The 23,763-nt window shown below is 41.1% G+C and overlaps 4 protein-coding genes across 6 annotated transcripts; 2 read left to right on the forward strand and 2 right to left on the reverse strand.

Annotated features, from left to right (window-relative positions):
- Window positions 1-1,386: 1,386 nt before the first annotated feature.
- On the reverse strand, window positions 1,387-7,774 carry mon1bb (MON1 secretory trafficking family member Bb). The gene is made up of 6 exons (XM_034585810.1): window positions 7,624-7,774; window positions 6,978-7,072; window positions 6,288-6,887; window positions 5,212-6,004; window positions 4,100-4,247; window positions 1,387-2,630 (listed from the first exon to the last, which is right to left on the reverse strand). Exons 2-6 carry the CDS (start codon window positions 7,054-7,056, stop codon window positions 2,403-2,405), a joined length of 1,848 nt encoding a protein of 615 aa, XP_034441701.1. The 5' UTR covers window positions 7,057-7,072; window positions 7,624-7,774; the 3' UTR covers window positions 1,387-2,402.
- A 1,116-nt stretch (window positions 7,775-8,890) lies between these two features.
- tcta (T cell leukemia translocation altered) lies at window positions 8,891-10,896 on the forward strand. Its single transcript, XM_034585239.1, has 3 exons — window positions 8,891-9,251; window positions 9,333-9,384; window positions 10,203-10,896. The coding sequence occupies exons 1-3, from the start codon at window positions 9,041-9,043 to the stop codon at window positions 10,243-10,245; spliced, it is 306 nt and encodes a 101-aa protein (XP_034441130.1). The 5' UTR covers window positions 8,891-9,040; the 3' UTR covers window positions 10,246-10,896.
- Window positions 10,897-11,521: 625 nt separating this feature from the next.
- Window positions 11,522-23,698, reverse strand: glyctk (glycerate kinase). 3 transcript variants are annotated; one of them, XM_034585235.1, is made up of 5 exons: window positions 23,600-23,698; window positions 13,714-14,100; window positions 13,474-13,625; window positions 13,222-13,397; window positions 11,522-13,129 (listed from the first exon to the last, which is right to left on the reverse strand). In XM_034585235.1, exons 2-5 carry the CDS (start codon window positions 14,067-14,069, stop codon window positions 12,239-12,241), a joined length of 1,575 nt encoding a protein of 524 aa, XP_034441126.1. In that variant the 5' UTR covers window positions 14,070-14,100; window positions 23,600-23,698; the 3' UTR covers window positions 11,522-12,238. The 3 variants fall into 3 exon arrangements, with proteins under 3 accessions (XP_034441126.1, XP_034441125.1, XP_034441127.1); XM_034585234.1 differs by lacking the exon at window positions 23,600-23,698 and adding an exon at window positions 15,988-16,124; XM_034585236.1 differs by lacking the exon at window positions 23,600-23,698 and adding an exon at window positions 14,891-15,114.
- Window positions 17,550-22,444, forward strand: wdr82 (WD repeat domain 82). Its single transcript, XM_034585238.1, has 9 exons — window positions 17,550-17,927; window positions 19,488-19,585; window positions 20,237-20,303; window positions 20,407-20,506; window positions 20,610-20,726; window positions 20,845-21,000; window positions 21,273-21,342; window positions 21,823-21,965; window positions 22,203-22,444. Exons 1-9 carry the CDS (start codon window positions 17,767-17,769, stop codon window positions 22,230-22,232), a joined length of 942 nt encoding a protein of 313 aa, XP_034441129.1. The 5' UTR covers window positions 17,550-17,766; the 3' UTR covers window positions 22,233-22,444.
- Window positions 23,699-23,763: the final 65 nt, after the last annotated feature.

The raw sequence follows: 23,763 nt of genomic DNA on the forward strand, positions 1-23,763 counted from the left end.
AGCACAATCAGACTGTTTAAAAAAGAAATTGGTGAACTCCTGGAGCCATATGTTGTGGCATAAACCGTGTGCGTGTTTGTACACTATATACATATATGTATACAGTCTCAGTGTGGTAAAGGTGCATGTGTATAGTTTTGTAAATATGTAAATGTCTGTTTATATCGGCTTACATGAAGTAATTTAAGGAATGCAGAAAAAAAATTTAGATTTTAATTTATAAATTTGTGGCAGTCGAGAGTGTTATTTAAAAAGTAATATTGAAAAAAAAGATTTATGTATGATGCTACGTAGCTCTTTGTAATAGTGACGGTCATCACCAACATTCTCTCAAAGTGACAGCCGAGCTCTGTGGGCTGCAGTCACGCTGCACTCAGCCGACAAAGGGTGTCTTTTTGTTTTCCTTCGGTGGCAAAGGAGATTTTTGATCTTGTCATTTGAGTTGTTCTGCAAGATCTATAAATCTGCCTGAGACAATATTTTCTCACACAAGAATAAATGCTGTTTGAAACAAATTTGCATCAGTTTGAGTCGTTTGTTACACCGCAGCATCTCGGGTGTCCCTCAGGTCGAGGTATCATGTGAAAATAAATTGAAGTGTAAGAAGATTAGACAACAAGAAGGAAAAATGATCCACATTTCTGAACTGGTTCAGGACTGTTTGGCTGTTTGACCCATTTCAAAAAGCTCCAAATGTGTCAGAGCCTCTAATTCCAGAATTCAGATTTTCAGCTTCCCATGTTATCCTCTGCTGCTGAGTTGTGAACGTGTTGTTTGTTAGTGATTCAATCGTACTTGTCAGGAAGGAAATAAGTAGTTTTTGAAGGTCATCAGCTGCTGTTAACTTGTACCGACTCACATTAATTGTACCAATGAAGAATTCATTCATCATTCAACATTACAGGAAACATTAGTTAGTTGGCAAAGAGTACTGAGCAGATTTCCAAGAAACTTAGTGGAAAGTTGCGGTGTGGTTCAGAGAAGAACTTTAACCTTCTGAGAAGATCCAGTTTAGGGGGCAGATCAAGGATTTTTTCTGAGATGGCATTTTTCACAGATTTCCTAGGGAATAATTCATGAATCTTGATTTTAGAATAATCATACATGTTTAGGGGTCTGATATGAGTGTGGAGAATTTGATGCAGATCTAAACAAAAATCCATATCTACTGATGTTAAATGTGGTTTGATAATAGGACTGTTTGGCAGAGGTATACACCCTATTCTAGTTTCATGGTTTAATATCCTATGGTGTTGCCTGGATTAGTACTACTTGTTGGGGGAGATCTATACAGTAAGTATTACTTCATGTTATTTTTTCAAAGACAATTAATGAAACTTATTCATTACATCTCTACTCAATAAGGACACATGTACATTTGTGCAACCTGGGATTTATTTTATTATACTAGACATACTCTTTAAGACTTGAACTGACAAAACTCCTCAGTGGACACAAAGGATGAGGCTACTGTTTATAGACCATCTTTACAAAACTATTATCCAAAAAGAGAAGTACCAGGTGTCAACCGACTAGAAGTATCTGCAGAAAAACAATGTGCGAGCTTAACAGGTGATCTCCAGACTGACGAGGTTTCGACTTCTATCACTGGAAACACTGACAGTGAAATGACGGTGCAACAGGCTGGGGTTTCCTACTTGTTTTTCTACACAAAATGTAACATGAATGACACCTGATTGTTTTCATTTGAGTGGGATATAAAACAACACGTGTCTAAGCGCCGTCACAGGGACGTGCGACCGATTCATGGAGGGCGTTTGTGTGTTCATGCCCCATTATGACACACGGTGGCCCGTCCCTGTTCTGGCAGTTCCAGTCGTTATTCCGGTTTATTCCGAACCCACAAACACAGCAAACCTTCAATTCCTGCAAATCCTTTTTTTTTTTTTTTTGTAACGTCAGGATGTTTTTGTGTCATGAAAAAATACTTCATGCGATAATTAGTCTGAGAAAGGTAGCTTAGGTACATTTTTCTCCTCATCTTAACTTACACCAGAAACAGACAATGACTCGTTAATAGCATATGAACGATCCGTCGTCTGCATGATACATTCACTGTCCGTGAGGAGGATTTCTCTCATGTCGCAGTAATAAAACAATATAAAAACATTTAAATATCATTGCAGTTGTATTCGACCACAGTTCAATTTAAAACAAACTAATGCGGTTTTGCCCCGACTGTTTCGAATCGAAAGCAGTTGATGCAGTTACATGCTTTCTTGTTAAGGTACAGAAATAATACTAGTTTCAAAAGAGATCATACTTTCTTAAATAGTGTAAAATGTAGTGTTCGATTCCAGTAGTCAATGTCTGTCAAGTCTGTCAAAACAGGGTTCAAAAATATCTTGGAACCAGTGTAGAAACTATTTGTAGAGTGACTCCTATAGAAGAGTTAAGAAGCCGTTTTCTGTGGAGTCCTGCTGGTCGGATTTGCCACCTCGAGAGCTCTTGCTGGGGTTCGGGGTGGTTGAATACTTTGGGGGGTATCTGATGAAGAGACGGTCCTCCTCCTTTTTAATCCACCTCAGAAGCTTAGTGATGGCTGTGATAGCACAGGCCTTCGTCACCAGAGGACTGAAGCACGTGTACAGCTCGAATTTGCTTGTGACCTATGGAGGAGAGGAAAACAAGTTAGTAAAATAAGCTGCAACCGTTCGTGACTCACTGTGTTTACATGAATGTTAGTAACTGGGTTACAGTCTGCCAACCAGGAAGCTGTTTTCTTACCCGTCATGCAAATAAGAAACTCCCTTTGAGTTATCAAGAAACCAGAGTTGTTAAACTAGATTTTGGTGGAGAATGCTGACTTTTTGGCCGTGTACAAACTTTATAGTGTTGGCTAATTAGCGTTGGCTAATTGGCTTTTTACAACTAAATGTGTGGAAGAGGAAGAATTCAGACGGGACAAGGAAAAGAGGTCATTACACATCCTTGTGTTCGAGATAACCCAGTCCAAAGTTTGCATTAACCTGTCTGAAGCCAACACAAAGTAGACTCCAGAAGTCTGAATACACTGGAAACCACCTGGTACAGCTTTGCCTTTGTTCCACAGAATCAACCAATCAGAGGAGGTCATTCCTGTTTACATATTACTCTCCTGTTCCAGGTCTGATTGCTCAGAGTGAAAGCACCAAACTCTACTCGCATCAGATACCTGCTGCTGTCAGAGAGCAGGGAAACGAGAGGGCAGAATAATTCACTGAGCCACAGAGGCTTGAGCAGAAGAAGATCTCAGCAGGCAAACGCATGCTCACACACAGTGACGTTCTATTGGGAGTGCAGGTAGAGTAGTTATTGCTCTGAAGAACCTTGTACAAATACGTTACAGGGAAGCCTTAGTATATGACAGTTATGACAACAGTGTAAGCTTAATTAATGAGCCAAGTATTAAAACGGTAGTGGAACAGAATGTCCAAACCTTTTTGACCCATATAAGTGGTTAATTGCTGTCACCCTGATCACTACAAGTGGCTTCCATTGTAACTCCATCACTGAATCACTGTGTAGAGCTGATAATTAGTCAAGCAATCGATTAGTCGGCTGTCAGAAATTTAATCAGTGACTATTTCAATCAATTGCTTTTTTTTTCTTTTAAAAAGGGAAATGCAGAACAAATAAGTGGTTGCAGCTTTTAAAATGTCAGGATTTGATGCTTTTTCTTGTCATATGATAATATATATGATAAGACAAAATAATCAGCAGATTTTTTTGTTAGAATGAGTTAGATTCTAGCACTCACGTCTCGTTGGTCCTCTAACTCACACAGTAAAAACAAAATGAGCAATTAGATATTGCTACCACAGTTAAAGTATGACATGCTTCCAAAATGAGGTAATCAAACTACGGACCTGCTGCATCAATTTTGCAGTGTATGTACACATATCTAAGCAGTTTCTTGAGTACAAATAACTGTGGTGCGGGTCTAAGGTCTACTTTCTGAGCAACTGATAACCCTTGAACTCTTTTCAAACACACCCATGTAAAGGATAATCCAATGCACACAAAAACAGGGTCCAGGAGCAGCATGTCATAACAGTCAGTCAGTCTATAATAACAGGGAGTATGTGTTCGCACGTACCCAGGCTAACAGAGTTTCTCTCTCAGCGACATGGTAGATGAGCTTGAGCGGCCGTGTGCTGCTGTGGATGCGGCTGTGCATATAACGATAAAGGTCCAGAAGCCTCATTTTCTCCTCTTCACTGCTGTACGGTGCCTCCATCTCTGGGCTGCACACGACAACAAATAGAAGGATAAACGGTTAGAGACAGAAAAGTCATATGAAGTTCACAGTTCACATTATTTAAAAAAATGCCACTTCACAGGTTCCAAAATTATCTGACAGGAGACATTTTTTCTCTTTACAACATTATTCTGAACTAAATAAATAAAACTATCATTACCATTTGAAGTATAATTACATAATTTCACCTTCGTTTTCAAGGTTTCAATTGGCTGCTGCCTGTGTAACAGCTCAGCTCATTAGGAGATAAGCAACATGGCATGGTGGGATTAGTGGAATACAATTTACATTTCTCACAGTTTTTCTCTGGGCCCTTGTAACTGGAAGCCCGATGTCAGAAACCCTCTGAGCTACTTAATAAACACATATGATATACAGGACACTGAATAATCTTTAACCACAAACACATCTTTAAAAACAAAAATGCCTGTAGTCACTCAGACAGTTACTATAATAATATGGACACCACCAGACTATTGACGTCATTCAGAATAAGACTGTGATTAAAGTGTTTGCTTATAAAATATTTAATTTATCATTACGTTAACTACGCCATTACTTCCCACATTATTCTGCCAGTTTTAAGATCGCCTGAAATAGTTTAATGCACGATGCTGGCGTAGACTAGTTTAGCTAGTCTAGCAAAAGCTTAATTGCTTTTAAATTTTCCATCTTCTTTACACCCTGGTCGTGTGTCGTCAAGCAGCTGTATGTCAATGTTGTAACATGCTGTGAAAATTCCTAAAGGATGTTATAAAGCGATTAGGACTTATACATGTCATACAGAATACTGTACTTGCTTATTCTGAGTAAGACCATATTCAGGTTAAGGTGATGCCGAAAATGATGTCTGTATGGTAGTGTCTTATTCATATCGGTATATTGGTGTCCATGTAAACATATGACAGACACACACACACACACACACACTCTCACACACACACACACACCTGGTGAACTGAGTGAGCTGGCGGTAGGTGTCTGGCACGTCAAAGGGCTTGTACATGAAGTGCCTGAGGTCTGAGACGCCCACCTGGCTCACGCTGTACGAATGGGCTTTGGCAATGAGGCTCAGCGAGTTCTGAGCCACCATGGCCTCCTCTATCTTCCTCTTGCAATCAGCTACGGCGTAAAAAGCCTCCTTGTCGGTCGAGAGCAGCAGCAAACAAACAGTGCATTCTGGAGGGTCCAGGTAAGAAATGTATGCATAAAAGTAACAGTCCGGGTTAAAGAGCGGGAGGCAGATGGGAGTCCAGATCTCCCCAGCCTGAAAGGCAGAGGAGGCTCCGATGAGGTTGAGCAGGAGGTGGACGTCGGCGGGCTCCAGCCTGGCGTCCTCGATGACCGTCTTCTCTTGGACGATGGTGAGCAGCTGGTTCTTGGCAACGAGGATGGAGAAAACCAGATTGGGCGTGATCGCTTTCTGCAGGATCAGGCTGAGAGAGTCCCTGAGAGAGGAGGCCAGGGGTAAGCAATGTATTGCTGTTAGCAGGAAGCTGGGGTCTGAATCTACCAGGTTGAGGAGGCCGTCCAGGATTTTCTCAGAGCCTGCCAGGAGCCTCCTCAGGTCGTAGTTCTTCTTGTGTTCGAAGATGCGGGATATGCTGGCCTGGGTGAGCATGCTGATGATCTGATAGTACACGTAGAGGAGCTCTGCACGCAGTTGCTCCTCAGACTGACGACTGCTGGAGACGCACACCAGCACGAGGGGTCCTTTCTGTAAGAACACCACCGTGTGCAGCTCTGCTGGGAGGAAGAAAGTGAAATAAGAATCATTCTGAAAAAACAAGTGAATGTCAACAAACAACAGCCCCTAATTTCCTCATTGCGGTTAAGACACTTTGTTTTGTTAATTGGTTATAATTAACTTGCCCTTTATTGCAAGCCAGAGCTACAGCAACCACATTCACTGACTCCCCTCCCCACAGTCCTCTGCAATATGTCCATACATACTCTCGTATACGCTCATGTAATAAGTTCTCATATTACAAAAGCGATGGAGAGGAAATCACATTAATGCTCTCACCTGAATAGACTGAGCGGATGATATTATCTCCACTTTGGACAAAGGACACCAGCGCCATCATGACTCCCATTGTGGATGAAAGAGCCTCTTCACTACCGTATCGGGAATAGATGGGTTTGCCTGCTTCACTTAGCACAAACACATGCTTCCTGTGCTGCCGCCAGCTGTCAGAGGTCACATCCTCCTCACGGTTAGTCATAAATGCAGGAGCTTCCTGGGTGCCTGCCTCCAACAAGGGGGACGACCTTCCCTTTACACCGATACCTTGCTCCTCCAGCTTGGCCTTGGCCAGCACTGTAACGACAAACTCCCCAGAATCGCTCTGGCTAGTGTCTGTGGCGGCTTCCTGAGTAACGTGCTCGGCTGTCTCGTTGGATTCATTGTCCAGACATCGTTCAGAGTTTTCTGTCTCCTCAGTCTCTTGTCTTTCGTCCGGGTTAGAAATGGGCTCCACATCATCACTCTGCTCCTGTGCTGCAACATCCGGCAGGTGCAAATCCGCCGGCTCCTCATTGTCAACGGTGGCACTGTCATTGCTCTCCACCGGTTCAGGAAACATGTGATTCCCCAAGAGGGAGAGAGAAGTCGCCAATGTGTCGGCTAGAAAGAAAAACAAAAAAATTTAGTGATGAATAGAACAGTGCTAAAAATGAGAGTATCTTTTAATCAAAGATGATATCAGTTATTCACCAGGAGGATTGCTCTCGGAGGGCGGATCGCAGATCTTCACTCCCTGTGTCTCTCCTTCTTGATGATTGTCCCTCTCCATGATACCATCCCAGAGGCTGGAGACAGTAAAACAAACACTTTAACCAGACAGTTGAAAACAAACTCGTACATTCCAGTGAGTGCCGCTGAACCTTGGGACAGCATGCATCTTAAGTCTCGTATGAATAGGAGCACTCATGATGGAGCGGTCACATGATGACAGAGAACAACCGGTTACAGGGGGAAATGCGAGATGCAGAGCAGACTGAGGAATTTAACCAGCAGCCTGGTTCATGCCTCACTGCAGATCCACGACCGCCGGGTCGGAGGAAACTCTGTGTCCCGGCGCTGCTGGGCTAACCTTCATAGCTTAACTTACTTATGACGCTAACTGACGGCGGTGCGCGAGTTAGCAAACAACGTGGAAATCTCACTTTTCGCAGCATCACGGATGTTTTGACAGTGACTCAGTGAATGCTAGCTGTATTTACATGGTTAGCACTGGCTGCTAGCGAAGCGACACACACACACAGATCGATTTCATGGCCTCGGCTTAACACTGAGCGACGCTGGAGCGAACAGAGGTTAAACTAACGCGAGACAGACGAAGTCACGTCGTCAAACTTACGCGTTTTCTTGTCCCGGTCAAAGCGTCGCGTTCAAGGTCTACTTCGCTGCGTTCACGTTCGTCGGCATCCCGGTGTCAGACGAGCTGTCAGCAACGAGAAGCAGAAAACAAACGCTCCTCTTAGCGCCGCAGAACATCCGGAATCTCTCATGACAAGCGCGGCCGACCAATCAGGATGCCCGGGGACGGCCGCTCGTCCCGCCCCTTCTGGGTACAGTTCCAGCCCTGTAATCTGAATATTAGAAATTCTCGGTGGGGTTTTTATTGATGGTAGTTTGGAATGGTTTGTTCTATGGGTATGTTTTGTTGTTGTTGAGGTCTTCTGCTACACATGGTGTCTACTTCACTTCTGTCCATCACGGGACAGGGATCCCTGAAGTCCCAAAATATGATAGCTTTTTATCTTGTGGGCATAAGTATTTATCCACATTACTGTTTATTTAACTGTTCCATCACTGTATAAGGATATTTCCTGTGTTGGGAACATGCATCTTTAATGTTTTTACACATTTGTTAATAAAGTTTTAAAAAAACCTGCTGCTACAAACAATAAAATAATTACATTGGATTCTTACAGTTTGCGCAGGAAACGCTGTTGGAAGAGGTGCTGTATTTAAAATTGAGGCTACGAGCTAGGTTGGTTGCAAAATGAACTTTTTATTTACAAAATATAATAATGGTGTTTGCAATTGAAACTAAAAGACTAAACGAAAGAAGAATGTTTACGCCAGGCTACTTCAACTTCGCCATTCCTAAACTCCCTGCATAACGGGGAAGATGGCTACTAAGTTTTTTTTTATTGATACAGGCACATATCGGTTTTAAGGGAAGTGAAATGGCGGATTAACTTGCACTGATGTGGCAGTCCGCTTCAGTAAAGCAGAGAATAACAGCATCATTAAACAGAGGTTTAAAGAGAGGTGGCAGAAGCAATGGGAGGAAGACAGGAAAGGACAATGTTTTTTTACCAAATTCAAAGGAAAGTGAGAGAAATGAGATGGGCAGGAAGAAACAAGAGAGAAAAAAAAATAATATCAATACTCAGATTTGGAAACACATTATATATATGTTGTATTTAAATATATATATTAAAAAATATTTATAAAAACAAATATAATTTAGAGAATATAAGGTTTTTGTTGTTTTTCTAAATTTTATTTTATTTTAACTCCACAGAATAGATGACATAATACAGCCTGATCCAAACTCCATACCAGCTGGTGGCGGTAATGCACCAAATGGTTGCTTGACAACCGCCGATAAAACCCAAAACAAGAAGAAGAAGAAGAACTAAAGATGGCTACCAGGTTATCGTATGCAAGATAGCCACAGCGACGTTTCTAGTTGTTTTAATTAACTACGGACATAAAGCCCAGTCGGTTGGTTTTAACCCTCGTTAGCCGGACAACCTGACACGATGGAGGAACCATGGGACTTTGAGTTCTTGTCCCGCATCGCTGACAGCTGCCTGTCGTTCCTCACCGAGTTCGTGGACGACTGGCTCGCCAACGACATGAGAGTTTCCATATTCAAGATCTTGCTCAGCTGGTTGATTTTCAGTCTCATCGCCATTCACTTCGCGTGGAAAGTCTACGGGAACACGGTGAACGACATGTATTACCGACAAGGTGAGTGTTTCTGTCTGTATCCGTGTCGCTGGACGAGTGTTAGCCACGTTAGCTTCACCTGTGTGTGTGTTTGTGTTGAAGGGACCGGGCAGAACGGAGGTCCCCCTGACACAGCCCCACACCTGAGGGGATGGTAGGTGACCCAGCGCCCTGTGGCTCCGGGCTGGAGACTCCACCTGACTCCCACTGTCATGTAGTCTCACCTGCTTCACTTTGGTTTGCATTAGTGCAGTCTGAGCTCTTTAACCTCCATTCATTATATTATATCATATTATTCCACATTAGTCTCTTATTGTGAATTTCGCCCATTTATATATACATGCTCATGTTCTTTAAGTAAACCAGACCTGTCCATCTTATCTTACTCCAGTAAGGTCTTTAATGGTAGAGGGATACTGGGTTACAGCATTGAGTTGAGACTAAACTGAAGCTGCATCATTTAATATAACAACAATGATTAACTTTATTCATATAGCACCTTTTTAAAACAAGGCTACAAGGTGCTTTACATGTTTAAAAAAATTTTTTAAATGGAAAGCAAACAATTAAAAGCTGAAAACAGTCTGTAAGACCAGAACTAGGAGAAAACACTCCTAAAAAATGTGTCCTAAAGAGAGATTTAAAAGAGGTCGATAAGAGAATCTCCTCAGGGAGATTGTTCCAAAGACAGAAAAGTCCCGGTCACCATTGGTCCTCAGCTGGGACTGTGGAAAGGTGAGCAGGGCCTTCACTGTGAACCTCAGGTTACATCCAGGCTCATGTGGTGTCAAAAGAACTGAAATGTAACTGGTTGAAAGTCCAGAAAGGGCCTTTAAAGTCAGCAAGTCTGCCACTGTACCAATTGTGATGTGGGGGGTTTACTTGTGTTGTAGATGTTGTGTCCTACTTATATTGCATTGCTCTTAGGCTAGTTATTATTTTGTTAGTAATACCATTCTTTTATTCTTGCAGGGAAAGCAAAGCCAGGGATACTCTGAAGACTCATCGAGATTAACAGGACAATTGACTTTGGACTTTATGCAAGTGAGACCTGGACAGTTTAAGTCCTTCAGAGACATCCATTGCACCCACACCTCTGAAAAACATAATCTTCAGTGCACTCCTCAAGATGGATGCACCATCTGGCGTCTGCCTGAAGAAACATGTGACCATGCATACCAACAGTCTGACACTGATATGCACTAAACTGACTGTACAATATTTATTTCAGTCTGTTATCTCTGGTCAATGAACAGATTTTATTCTGCATAAAAGCTTGTTTTTCTTTCAAGAAGGCAAGATTTGAATTGTGTATGGAAATGAAAACGTACAGTTTTATTTTAAGTCACAAAACACAAGATCATGTTGACAGATTTTTTTAAATTATAGTAAGGCTGAATAACTCTGCAGAGGCAAGTGACTGGTGACAGTGAGTGATTTGCATGTGTGTAGTTACTGATTAGAAAGGTTTTTTGCAGTGGTAATTTTAATCAGTTATTTCATAAATAATGCATTTGGTCTATATGAAGACGGATCCATGAAAATCAGCTCATCTTTTATCTTACATGATTTTTCGTGACTTAAAGGTTCAGTGTGTAGAATTTAGTGACATCTAGTAGTGAAGATGCATGTTGCTGCTGAATACCCTTCACCTCACCCTCCCCTTCCAAACATGAGAGAGAACCTGTGAAAGCCTTCAGTTGTCATAATAACTCAAAATGTGTTTAGTTTGTCCAGTTTGGACGACTGTAAAAAAAAAAAAAAAAAAAAAAGGCAGCCTCCATAGAGAAAACCCGCTCCTGATGTAAAAGTATTTAAATGTAAAGGGCCCATTCTAGGGTATAGAAAACAATTCTTACAATTTAGATTTAACACACTAATGAAAACATCACAAGGATTATTTTATATTCAATTTCTGCCAATAGATCCCTTTCACCTAAATCTTACACACTGAACCTTTAACAACTGCTGTTTACCATGACGAGTGCACTTAATAAGAAAAAAGTTTATATCAAGTGTTGATTTTTCCATTTAATTAACATTGACTGAGCCAACACCTTTGTCAGAGTAAAAGAAAATCTATGATTAAAACAAGTGGAGTATAATTATACATTAATCTCGTCTATGATATCTAAGATTTTAATAACCATCGTCTTTGTGTATTCTTTATGTGATGAATGACGACTGTATTTGAAAGGGAAAAAAAAGCCGGTTAATCATTTTCTTGGAAAAAGGACAAAAGAACTTTCGTAAGAATTCTAACAACATACAAATTAGAGAAAAGATACAAGAAGATTTCCAAGGTCACTGGTTTATTTTTGCAGTGGTTCACACTGTTTCTGTCACTGGATATCGAGAAGGGAGACAGTACCTACAGCAGCTTTGTCCAGATGCTTCACACTTTTTCTTATTTCCACACTGGCTCAAAATGGTGGTGTGTTGCAGGGATGCATCTCCACAGCAGACTTGTGGGTTGTGTGGTTAGAAAGTAAACATAGAAAGGATGGATAAACTGCTATAGTCTGCAAGAAAACTGACTTCGGAGATTTATTTTTAAGTCAGAACTGGCGACCTGTCCAGGGGGCGTACTCCGTTCTGCTCCCCCTGCGACCTTCAAAAGGGAAATCTAGATAGAGATAATGGATGGACGGATGGATTTTTATGTCAGTCAGACCTATAGCCAAAGCTAAAACAACTATGATTGCCTTAGCAAAACAATGTTCTTAAATGGCACAGTCCATGATGTCCAGAACTCAGTCCAGTCTTGCAGGATTTGAACATTTCTGCTTCCCCGTGTTTTCTAAAAGTTGCTGGATCTTGGCTCATATTTTATCCTTACACCAAGGCTTGTGCAAATTCCACAATAGTAGTTTTTGTGTAATCCTGCTGACAAACCAACAAATAAACAGACAGACGGGTTAATAAACATAACCTCCTTGGTGGAGGTAATGAAACTAAAACATGAACAGGGACATAAATTATTGTTTTATTCAGATCCACCCTCGGAGTTAGTCTTTGTTAATGGGAATTGGTGGAATAAACAGCATGTGCACATCCATCACATTGGTGCAAGTTAGGCCAGGTACAAGTAAACGTTGCCCGACAGAAAGACGTGAAAAAAACGTATAAGAATCGTTGTTGGTAAGGAAGTTGTTGATGTCCAGCCCCTGTGCTTGTGCTTCTTCATACAACCCCCCATCAGTAAGGGCCCCTGCTGCTTCAGTGGGTCCATCTTGGCCATCGGTTCCACCACTCAGGAAGACGGGACCATTAGGTGGCAGCTGCAGGCCTCTCATCTCCAGGCCAACTCGCATAGCCAACTCCTGGTTTCGACCACCTCGACCCTTTCCTGTCAACTCTACAGTGGGCTCACCTCCAGCTAGGAGACATGTGGCACCCCATCCCTCCGTGCGCCCTTCACCCAAGACCTGCATGGTACGGCACAGGTCCCAGCTCTCCACACCTACTTCGGGACCCAGCTTCAGCAGCTCAGCGACAATCTCGGGAGGAGGTTCCTCTGCAGAAATCGCAAAGCGGGCCAGGAGGCCGTAGAGTCTGGAGACTGACTTCACATCACCGCACACTCCCAGCGACAGAACAACAGGGCGGAAACCTAGCTCTCGGGCACGGAGTCCTGCGTTCTTGAGGGCGATGCCGTTGGAGCCAATCACAACATTGAGAACATTTTCTGCCTTGTCTGTTTTATCCTTATCATCCTTCCGCCTGGGATTCGGTCTCCCAAGGACCTCCTTTACTGATGCTGGTATAGAGTTCAACAGCTTGTACTGTTCAAGGACTGACAAAACCTCCTCAGGCCACACCTCACTGCAGACTGTGGGACCGCTGGCTATCAAGTCCACAGGATCTCCGATCACATCTGACAGTATCAGCGCGATCACCTGTGACGTGATCAGAAATGTGATATTCAAAGTGCAATGCTGGAATCGCTTCTGAACAATGAACAGCAGTTTCAAAACTAAAAGCACGTTACCTGTGCAGGGTGAGCATAATGTGCGAGTCCTCCACCCTTTAAGAAGGAAAGGGCTCGACGCACAGTGTTCAGCTCTTGAATTGTGGCACCAGCTGCTGCAAGTCTGCGGGTAACATCCAGTTTCTCTTGCAACACGATTGGTGGGATGGGTGCAGGTAATAGCGCAGAGCCTCCGCCTGAAGGAATTGAACCACCTCTTGTTAATCGACGTATTGTGCAAAGAATAAGCAACAAGGTAAGTGATGTATTTACCTGAAATCAGTACAAGTAGCAGGTCTTCCTCTGTCAGTTCACTGGCTAATTGCTTGATTCTTTCTGCTGCTTTCTGGGCGTCAGTGTCTGGCAGGTTGTGCTTGGCTCCCTCCATTACTTTGATGCGACTGTTTTCTTTTAACAACAGATGGCTGTGATGGAAATGAAAAGTTGTATTATGCTTTATCTGGTTTTCTGTTGGATATTTTATGTTGTTTACCTTTTGAAGGTTATGCTTACTTTTTCCCATGCTGCTGTAACGTCTGCTGAATCCCATGAGGGACACTTATGACTCCTTTCACCAAATGATCCCCCACAATCCTCTCTGCCTCCGCAGCCATACCCAGCACGGCTTTTCCAAATCCCACCAAGTGCAGGTTGTGTTTGAGTGTGAATTTTTTACCATTGATGATGACGGAGTCCTCTTTGCGCTCTATACTCTGCCGGACCACAGCGTCTGGCTGGACCGCCTCCACTGCAGCTGCAAACACTTGGCGTGCCCTTGAGTCCATTGACATTTTGCACAGCGTCGGTTTCCTCCTACCCACGAGGGCCAGCAACGGCTGAGGCCGCAACAGGGAGAGAAGACGTGCCATGAACAGTTCACTGGCCTCGAGCCCGAACTGCCTGAGGGGTGAAGAAACGGCAAACAGATTAAAAACAATTAACCACACTTATATATCATATTAGTATACATCATATTCTACAGTGACTGATCATTTTTGGTTGGTTGAAGGTCACTTTAAACTCTTGAGTAGAAGTAGAAGAAACTTTTAACAATACATCAAATTCTTTATTTTACACATCCTCCATAAATCTAAACTTTACACAGCAGAAACTAATAGCATGGACTCAAAGTTTATTATGCAATGGCAATTATATTTTACTTTATGTTAGTGGTCACTGCGCTGCCCAGCATGTGTGGTCAGTACTGAAAGTGAATGTACATCAGCTGCTTGCAAGGTGCACTGAAAAATAGAGTTGTTCCAACACCACATTTCTGATACCTGGACTTTGTGTATCAGCTGATACCGAGTTCAGATCAAATCCCTGTGCAATAAAACAATAACTTATATAAAGTATTCTATATTTCAGCGGTATGCTCCTGTATGGAAGTGATTGTTGTATGACCTGACTCTGGTTTAACATATACATACTCTTATCGTCGAGTCAGTCATGACTGAAAAAGAAGACAGGTAAATAAATAAATACAAAAAATACACCACAATTACTTCTTTACAATAGCTGTTGAAGTGCAGCCACAGTTTAGACAAATAAGAACTTTATAAGTTTAAAACAGTATAAAACTTCAAAACTAAATAAATCTAGGAATACATTTCCTAGTGTTCACATGCAGCCACAACAGCTTTGTATCTGTCTCAGTAACATTGCAAAACAACAGGTGCAGCTCCAGTACCGTGGCTCTATGTGCTCCACAGAAATCCCTCATTTTAAACCACCGACAGAGGCTGATCGTCCAGAACAATGAACCCCGACATGTTGGTTGGTTTTCTCTTTTTGTTTCTCTCTTTCTTTGTCGCTGTCTTTGACGAGTTGACCGAGTTGTTTTTTAGCAACTCTGGCTAATGCTAAACTAGCGGAAATCCCTTCTTCTTCTTCTTCTTCTTCTTCTTCTTCTTCGCCGCTCGGACAAGTGCTTTTGCGTTTTTTCAAGCGGTGAAGAAGAAGAAGGGATTTGCTGGAGAAGAGTATTGCTGTTTTATCTGACGGAAACTTAAATACTTCATAATATATATTATATATTATATTAATATAAGACCTTTTCCAGACACATGATGTTAATCTCTGAATCGAATAAAATTCCTCATTAAAATAAAATCAAAGAAGATTACATGAAGGCAGTACTTACTTTTTACCTCTGCTATGAATTATACAGATTTAAATTACATATTAGGTCAAAACAGAGATGGAATATTTATTTTTAAAATATACTTATCTAAAATGTCTCTGCGACTTTTTCAGATTGATGCCAGTAGAAGACATGGTTTTGTTGTAAATAAGTTTAATTTAATTTAATAAAAAAAGTATATACATCTATAAAACATATTAATAACGATAAGGATCGGAGATATAACTTATAATATTTGAAGTACTCTCAAAAGCAACATTTAGATAAAGATGTAAAATGAGATTGGTACATATAAAGATTTGCATACAAACAGTTTCAACAGTATCGTTATCAGAGACATTTCTAAAAGCTTGCACTGGAACATCTCCACTGATGAGGTGAGATACGATTATAAAGCACATTAATCATCAACTTGAGTAAAACGTATCAGAGGATTGCAGCCCCAAGAGATCTGTATTGGCCACAAGAAAACTATACTTAAATAGTACTAGCATAATTCAATCAATGGCGATAGGCTGAAAGGAAATGCAGAGACCTTTGCCTGGTGATTCTGGTTATATCAACCAAACCCTCAGTTAGCTTGCCACAAATGACTTAACACATTTCCCATCAAACTGTGCTTCCTGAAGACTAGTGCAGCCTACCTGTTAGGTTGTAAATGGGATTAAAGCCTGTGGATTTCACTGGACGTCTGATATGTTTGCTCCAATTCTGCAGTCAGGCAGCAAAGCGAAAAATGTGAGCAGACTCTGACTGGGGTTGTGTACCCTGTGTGTAATAATTGACTTGAATGGACCACAGAATACATGAAGCACTGTGGTCACTCTGCTGTGTTCAGCCTTTTTAGTTTTACTTTTTTTGGGCCAATTACTAAGTGAGGACAAAAAAAGGACAGTGATACCAGAAGCGAGTTCAGTGCTGGTGTGTGAACACAGTGGTAAAATTCACGTGCACAGAGTCTGACAGACTTTGGATCCATTCATTGTGAGGCACAGTTCAAAGAGGTCACAACATACAGCTGGTTCACGCTGAACTCGTGCACAGTGGATGCAGGTGTTTTTCTCAGAACTACACATGGTGCTCAGTGAGGCGTTTCTTAGGTTTATGAGGGCTGAGAGTCTGACTCTCACGTGTGATAGCAGGGAATCAAGTGTATTTGATGTAATTCATTCATCAACGACAATTGATAAAGAGTTTGGAGGTTCACTTTATGTTTTTGATTATTCCAAGTCAGGAACTTTTTGTTTGTTACCTGCACAAAGGAGGTTATGTTTTCATCGGTGTTTGTTTGTTTGATTGTTAGCAGGATTACACAAAAAGTACTTGACCAATTTCAAAAGATTTTTATGGAGAGGAGGGAAATGACCCAAGGAAGAACCCATTTAATTTTGGTGCAGATCAGGGGGCAGATCTCCACCTTGAGGCCAAAACATGTATCTCCACCCAGCGGTAGATAAAACTGTCTGGATAATTCATCATGTGTTGATGGGTATGTTGTTTAACATTTTCAACATTTCAATTTAAAAGGGAACTCGTATAAAACAGATATAATTTGATCTTGATTCAAGTTGAGCAACTTACTCCAGGTTTTAGATATCTTTAGTCAACTTGTCTTTTTTCCCCTTTTTTATAATAATTATTGCCATTGTCTTTATTGTCACATCACCGCTTTGATGTGTTCAAGTTTTCATGTGACATATCTATATTTTTTCATTTAGTTAGAACACTACCGTCTTTCAAACCACCTAAACCTGGTTGTCTGGTCTCCTTGTCCCATTGCATCCTGCTGATTGTTATTTCTCTTTTATTTACTTTTCTTGCTTTGCTGTCAAAGCACTTTGTAAACTCTGTTTAAACTCTGTGCAATATTAATGGGTTATTATTATTATTATAATTATTATTATAACTCCTATTTTTACCCTTGTCATCCACATTGTGGGCTCGGTGGCAGGAAAGGGAACTCTGTGTTCTGGGTTATACAGTAATACTGTAAAAACTGAAAATACACTGCGTACTACTGTTCTACACGTGTACAACATAGTACTGCATTTTCTTTGATGAAAAGTTTACCTATTGTTTTATGTTGGATTATGTTTTCACAACAACGTGCAGGCCGCGTTCATTCAAACAATCACACAACTATCGCGATAACCGGCAACATCGCGTGGTTTCTTGCTGATGCGCGCGTCAGGTGGTGAATATGCGCGTCACCGCCGTGTGGAGGGAAGGCGGTGCTTTTCCCTCCCGAGGATCCGGAGCGTTTCAGGCGGGTTTCAGTCTCTGTGTCCGGGCCACACTTCATCCAAAAGCCCGCTGCGCGCTCCTCCGCAGGTCGTTTCTCCTCCGGCTGCACCAGTGCTCCCTGTAGGCAGGTTCCACACCGCCAGCGGAGGGTCTGCCGCCCCTCTCTCCCACAGGCCACCATGAAGCTGACGGACAATGTGCTGCGGAGCTTCAGGGTCGCTAAGGTGTTCCGGGAAAACTCCGAGAAAATCAACTGCTTCGACTTCAGCTCGAACGGAGAAACGATCATTTCCAGCAGCGACGACGACTCCCTGGTCCTGTACGACTGTCAGGAGGGAAAGTAAGCGCGGCTCTGCCTCCATTTTACCGCCGGGTCTGACGCCAGCTAGCCGCTATGCTAACTAGCGAGGCCTGCTGCGCTGCGATCACAGTCTGCAGCGATTGTATGAAATGTGAATTACACGTTAGTTACATGTAGTTTGAGCTCCCGCGACACGAATCCTGTCTGTTCCGGGGGTTTCGTGCACATGCGCTCATATAGATGTGTATTAAACGTGGATCATAATCCGTTAAGAATCCTTAAAACGTCTTTTTTTACAGTGAAATTAGCTCGTGATAGTAAGTGAGTTGATTTAAAAACAAGGTGCATCAGTGGAACAGCGCTGCTCGGGGGCGAATAGGCAGCTGATCAATCTCACTGATTTTATTATTGCGACAAATAGAATCAAGTGTCGCAGATAAAAAGCTGCTGCTGTAAATGAATTAAAATCCCTCCATCTTTGATGATTAATTCATTTAGTCTCTTGTTAGTTGCAGCTTTTTAAATGTGATCATTTGCTGCCTTTCTTTGATATATGGGAATTATAATTTTACACTGATTCATCTTGTGCTTTGGCAAATATCCAAATTGTGGTTTTTCCAACAGTTTCATAAACAAAGTGCCAAATTCAGTAAATAATAAGATTCATTCTCAATAAAATCATTATTTGCAGTTTTACTATTGGAAGAAGTTGATCCACGGAAAATGAATCAGCTACAATTTTAGTATTTAGATAAATCATCTTAGTTATTGGCTGAATCCATCTTCTCTGATGCCAACATTTGCTGCCGTTCTCTCATTAAACTTTAAAATATATCGCGTTTGGCTTTAAAAGTGTAGGAGGAACACAACAAGCAGTTTGCAGAGGACACTTCAGGACTGTGACGCACGTTTTAAAGTACAGTAGTACAACAAATGCTCGTTGTAACCCTGCAGTAATCTATTGGCATCTTTATGATTTACTAGCTCGAATTACAAATGCTCTTCCAAAATTGTAACTGCCCAAAGAAGCATTTAAACGTTTCTGATAAATCATACCTCAGTCTTAATGGCATTAAAGGTTCTATATGTAAGACTGTGAAGCTATTTACGTCCTAGGATAGATTTTCCTTCAAATTCAAATGATGTAAGTTTCATCTGCCCCTCGGTGCCTTGTCTCAACATCTGTCGTCTTCTCCTCTATGCACCGCAAACCGTGTGCAACACCAGCTCGCGGCTACTTTAAAATTGAGCCCATTTACATCTACACATTACTGGTCCCCAAGTACACAACGCAAGTCTCCAACACAAACTCTACACAAGCACAAAAAACAGAATAGCTTTACCTCAAATGTGACCATTATTGAGGGGAAAACTAGGGACAACACCAGCTGATGTTGACGTGCCAGCGCTTAAATCATTTATAGTCTCAACTATAGTTAAAATCAAACCATAATAACTGTGACTTAAGTTACCTCATCAACAGTTGTGTAGTTTTGCAGAATGGAAAGTAAAAATTACAAAAAGACAATGGGATTATTTGTCAAAAACATTTCAGGTGATTTTTAAATGCCTGTTTGCTCTTTCTCTACTTTATGGCAGACCCAAGAGGACTCTCTACAGTAAGAAGTATGGAGTGGATCTGATCAGGTACACGCACGCTGCCAACACTGTGGTCTACAGTTCCAACAAAATCGATGGTATGTTGACACTCAAATACTTGCTGGTTTTTATTGTTTGGATAACGTGGATAATATGAATGAAGTTCAGTTTGTGTGACATGGTTTTTATTCCATAAATTTAAGAATTCATCAAAAATCTACAATCACAATGGTTTTGAATTTTCTACCTGTAATGATAGTGGGATGTTTTCATGAATAATAAGAAAAAAGAAAAACATGTCTTGCAAAATATAGCCAAATAAGTAGAGGTGTTCAATTTGTGTCATTGCAGACTTGTTGAAATGCTTCTTTCTAATCTACAAGACATTAAAGTTGCATCGCAGAATTGGATTATTCAAAATTTCATACGTTCTCCTGATTCCATCCTGTCAGTGTCATGATGTGTTTCCCTGGTTGTACTGTGGAGACAGATGTGTAAAGGACCCCGGTGGAAAGCATCTGGATCTCGGAGGCCACACTACTCACTTTGGTCTGAGGTAGTTGTTTGTACAGTTTGAGGGTCTGTGATTCTGCCCCATACAGGAGCTAACTGTACAAGTGACTGCCTTGCCCACGGTCGAGTCTATTCATCGCACCTGCCCACCATTGACTTCATGTTTTTAATGACAGCCTCGTTCTTGCCCTTTTCTTTTCTTCCTCATTTTAATTGTGTTGTTTCTTTTCCTTAAGATACTATCCGATACCTGTCCCTTCATGACAACAAATACATCCGCTACTTTCCGGGGCATAACAAAAGGTGAGGATGGGATGTTTACCTGTCTTACTTTGTTCTCTACCTTGGTTTGATTGTATAAAGTTTCTGTGTTCTAATATTTCATTATTTTTTTTGTTGTCGTCAGAGTGACGTCTCTCTCCATGTCTCCCGTGGACGATACGTTTATTTCTGGTTCATTAGATAAAACTATTCGACTTTGGGATCTGCGGTCGCCCAACTGCCAGGTGAGAATGTTTAATTTGTTGAACGTCTACTGGTATTTCTGCTTCATCTTTTATGGAGAGATAGAGCTGTTACTGACATTCTCCTGTTTTCTGTCCACTGTAGGGTCTGATGCACCTGCAGGGGAAACCAGTTTGCTCCTTTGACCCAGAGGGTCTCATTTTTGCTGCAGGAATAAACTCAGAGATGGTTAAACTTTATGACCTGCGCTCATTTGACAAGGCAAGATGTGGTTGTATGTGTATGTGTGTGTGTGTGTGTGTGTGTGTGTGTTAGATCATTCATGATGACGTTTCTCTAAAATTAGGAGCTAACCAGTCATTATCATGCTTGTCAACAGGGTCCCTTTGCAACCTTCAAGCTTCAGTACGATCGGACGTGCGAGTGGACAGGACTCAAATTTAGCAACGATGGAAAACTAATTCTTCTTTCGACTAACGGCGCCGCTCTTCGGGTCTTAGATGCTTTTAAGGGCGCTGTGGTGCACTCGTTTGGGGTAAGAGACAACTCATGCTTAATGTGTGGAAATATAAATGACTGAAACCAAAACACAGGCAGATGCACATCAAAATCACAACCAGGACACCGACTGAAAAGTACTGATGAATGGAAATCCCTCACATTTTATTTTAGAATTAGATTCATTTTTTTAAAGAGTGAGGATCAGTAAGGTTAACATACAAGCTCTGTGTACCGGGGTGTTCTTTGTTGCTGTTTCACTGATCTCTGAATAATTGCTCATGGATGCTGCTGTGTGTTTACCCACAGGGCTACAACAACAGTAAATGTGTAACGCTAGAGGCATCGTTCACTCCTGACTCTCAGTTCGTTATGATCGGTAAGTTAAGTTTGTCATTTCTCTCCCGTTGCTGTCTCTGTGTTGGAATTAGTTTTATACCAAGTCTTGAATGGTCTCATATCCAATAATCTGAATCTTGGGTCTTAAAATGTCTTTTGACAGGTTTTAAAAACGTATGAAGTGGTTTAACGGTGTGTCTCCTTTCATCATAAAAATGACAAATTCTAGAAGTAATACCTAAAATTGGATTTAATGAGATCTGGCTTTAGAACAGCACATTTGTTACCTTTACCCTGTTGAAAAAGACAAAACTTGTATACATGGTTCTGTATAGTCATGTTCCTGTTGAATATAAGTAAATTTTTAACTTGAAATTAAATGGGTTTAAAATGCCTACATTATTGTGTTATAGAGGACTTAGAAAGTCTTACATTTACCTCTTAGGAAACCTGATTTGTTACATCATCGTCATCGCTGGTCCTACTTTCCTCAAATATTTGAATCGCCCATGTTTTCCAGGGTCGGAGGACGGAAAGATCCACGTGTGGAACGCAGAGAGCGGTATGAAGGTGGCTCTATTAGATGGGAAGCACACAGGACCAGTTACGTGCTTACAGTTCAACCCCAAGTTCATGACAGTTGCAAGTGCCTGTTCCAACATGGTGAGTGTGCACTAAGGGAGTTAGGTTTCCAATGATTGCTTTCCAAAGTGTGTCAGGCAGAAAGACATGTTAGCCATGCATGGGACTTCAGTTTCTTCTCTTCAGTGGCATTTTGACACAGTTATATTAAATATGTCACAACTGTCTGAGTGACTTTAAAGGTTACAACATGACATTAGGAGTCTTGTGTGTGTGAGCGACGTGTTTTTTTTAATGGATCTTCAAATGACCTTTCAGGCGTTCTGGCTGCCGACAATAGACGACTGAGTGAAGTGAAGGCTCGGCTTCTGCTGAAGGCTGAAGATGGACGTGACCAGCAGGGGTCAGCAAAACCAGCTCTATGTGAATATCGCAGGGATTTGTGGCAAATCAAACTCAAATTGTAAATAAGTTGTTTTCAGAAATAGATTTCTTCTCTATTGTCCTTTTTTATATTTCTATTTAACATTAAATTGTTTCTTTTGTAAGTTTTGTCAACTTGATTATTGTGTCATGTGTCAATGCTTAGTCCATGATTTGGATTTTTACAAAATAATTGTGACAAAATAAAAGTGGTTAAAGAGACAAACTATTACATAGAATATTTTGAAGATTCAGAGAAAATACATTGATTTTTAAATTAATATATTATTCAGACCGATTGAAGTTTGATATATTTAGATACAAACTCGTGTTGAAATCAGTTGAGTCCTTTCAGATTAGTTATACACAACAATGATATTAATGAATTTCATTTGAATCTATACTTGTGTTTATATGTAGTTAGTTATAGGCATATATCTATATTACTATTCAAAGGGAAATATTTTATTTAGAACAAGTTATTATAAATTACTACTAAGGAGGATTTGACCAAATCGGAACTGGGTCACCCATGTTAGGATTTTGAAGATGATTTATGTTGCCATGGTAATATTTATCAGATTAAATTCTCACTACATATAGAAGACATTATAAACAACCGCTGCTGGTTTCGAAATGTGTGTCTTATATTTAGAAAATGATGTCAACAAGATCAGGTGTCGATCATCACTGTTGTCAAGTTGACTAGTACTGGGATTTGCAATGTCTCCATAGCAACAAGAGGTTGTTTTCATCTGCATTTGTTTGTGTCGTAGCGTGATTACACAAACCACTAGACAGATTAACACACAACTCAGTGGACAGCGGTCAGAGAAGAAACCGTTATACTTCAGTGTGGATCCAAGAAATGTTTTTCACTTTCTTTAATGGTTTTAATGAAAAACATCTAACATGAGTTTGTCCAATTTGGATCCAAATAAAAATCCAGATCTAGTTGATTTAAAGGTTGTTTAATAAGGGGACTGTTGGAGCTCTGCACTCTGAGTGCCTTTGTATTTTATTTTTATCGAATTTGGCTTTTGAATTCAACAAAAGCTTTTTGCTGCCTTTTGTTTTTCCCTCATCAGCCTAAATCATTGATTTGTAACTGATTATCACCAGACTATTCGTGTTTTACCTCAATAACACATTGTAAAATCGCAATGAGAGGAAGGGTACAGTCCATTTAACTGTTAAATGGTGAAACAATCGTTCAGTGAGTTCAGATCTAAGTACTGACCGATCAATGTGACTTGTTTTGGGACAATATATCTGATTTTATTTGTACTTGCCTCAGAAGTTGAAGTTGTTCATTGCTGGGCCTGACTCTCCGCTGCAGGTGCTGTAGTGCGGTGGGGGTTTCACAGACCAGCTCACAGGACGGGACAGACAGTCAGTCATTGGGAGCTAAATTTGGGAGCGAGGTGATCAGGTTACCTCTCACTGTATGGACATG

This window comes from Hippoglossus hippoglossus, chromosome 5 (genome assembly GCF_009819705.1).
Source record: "Hippoglossus hippoglossus isolate fHipHip1 chromosome 5, fHipHip1.pri, whole genome shotgun sequence".
In the NCBI taxonomy this organism is placed as follows: domain Eukaryota; kingdom Metazoa; phylum Chordata; class Actinopteri; order Pleuronectiformes; family Pleuronectidae; genus Hippoglossus; species Hippoglossus hippoglossus.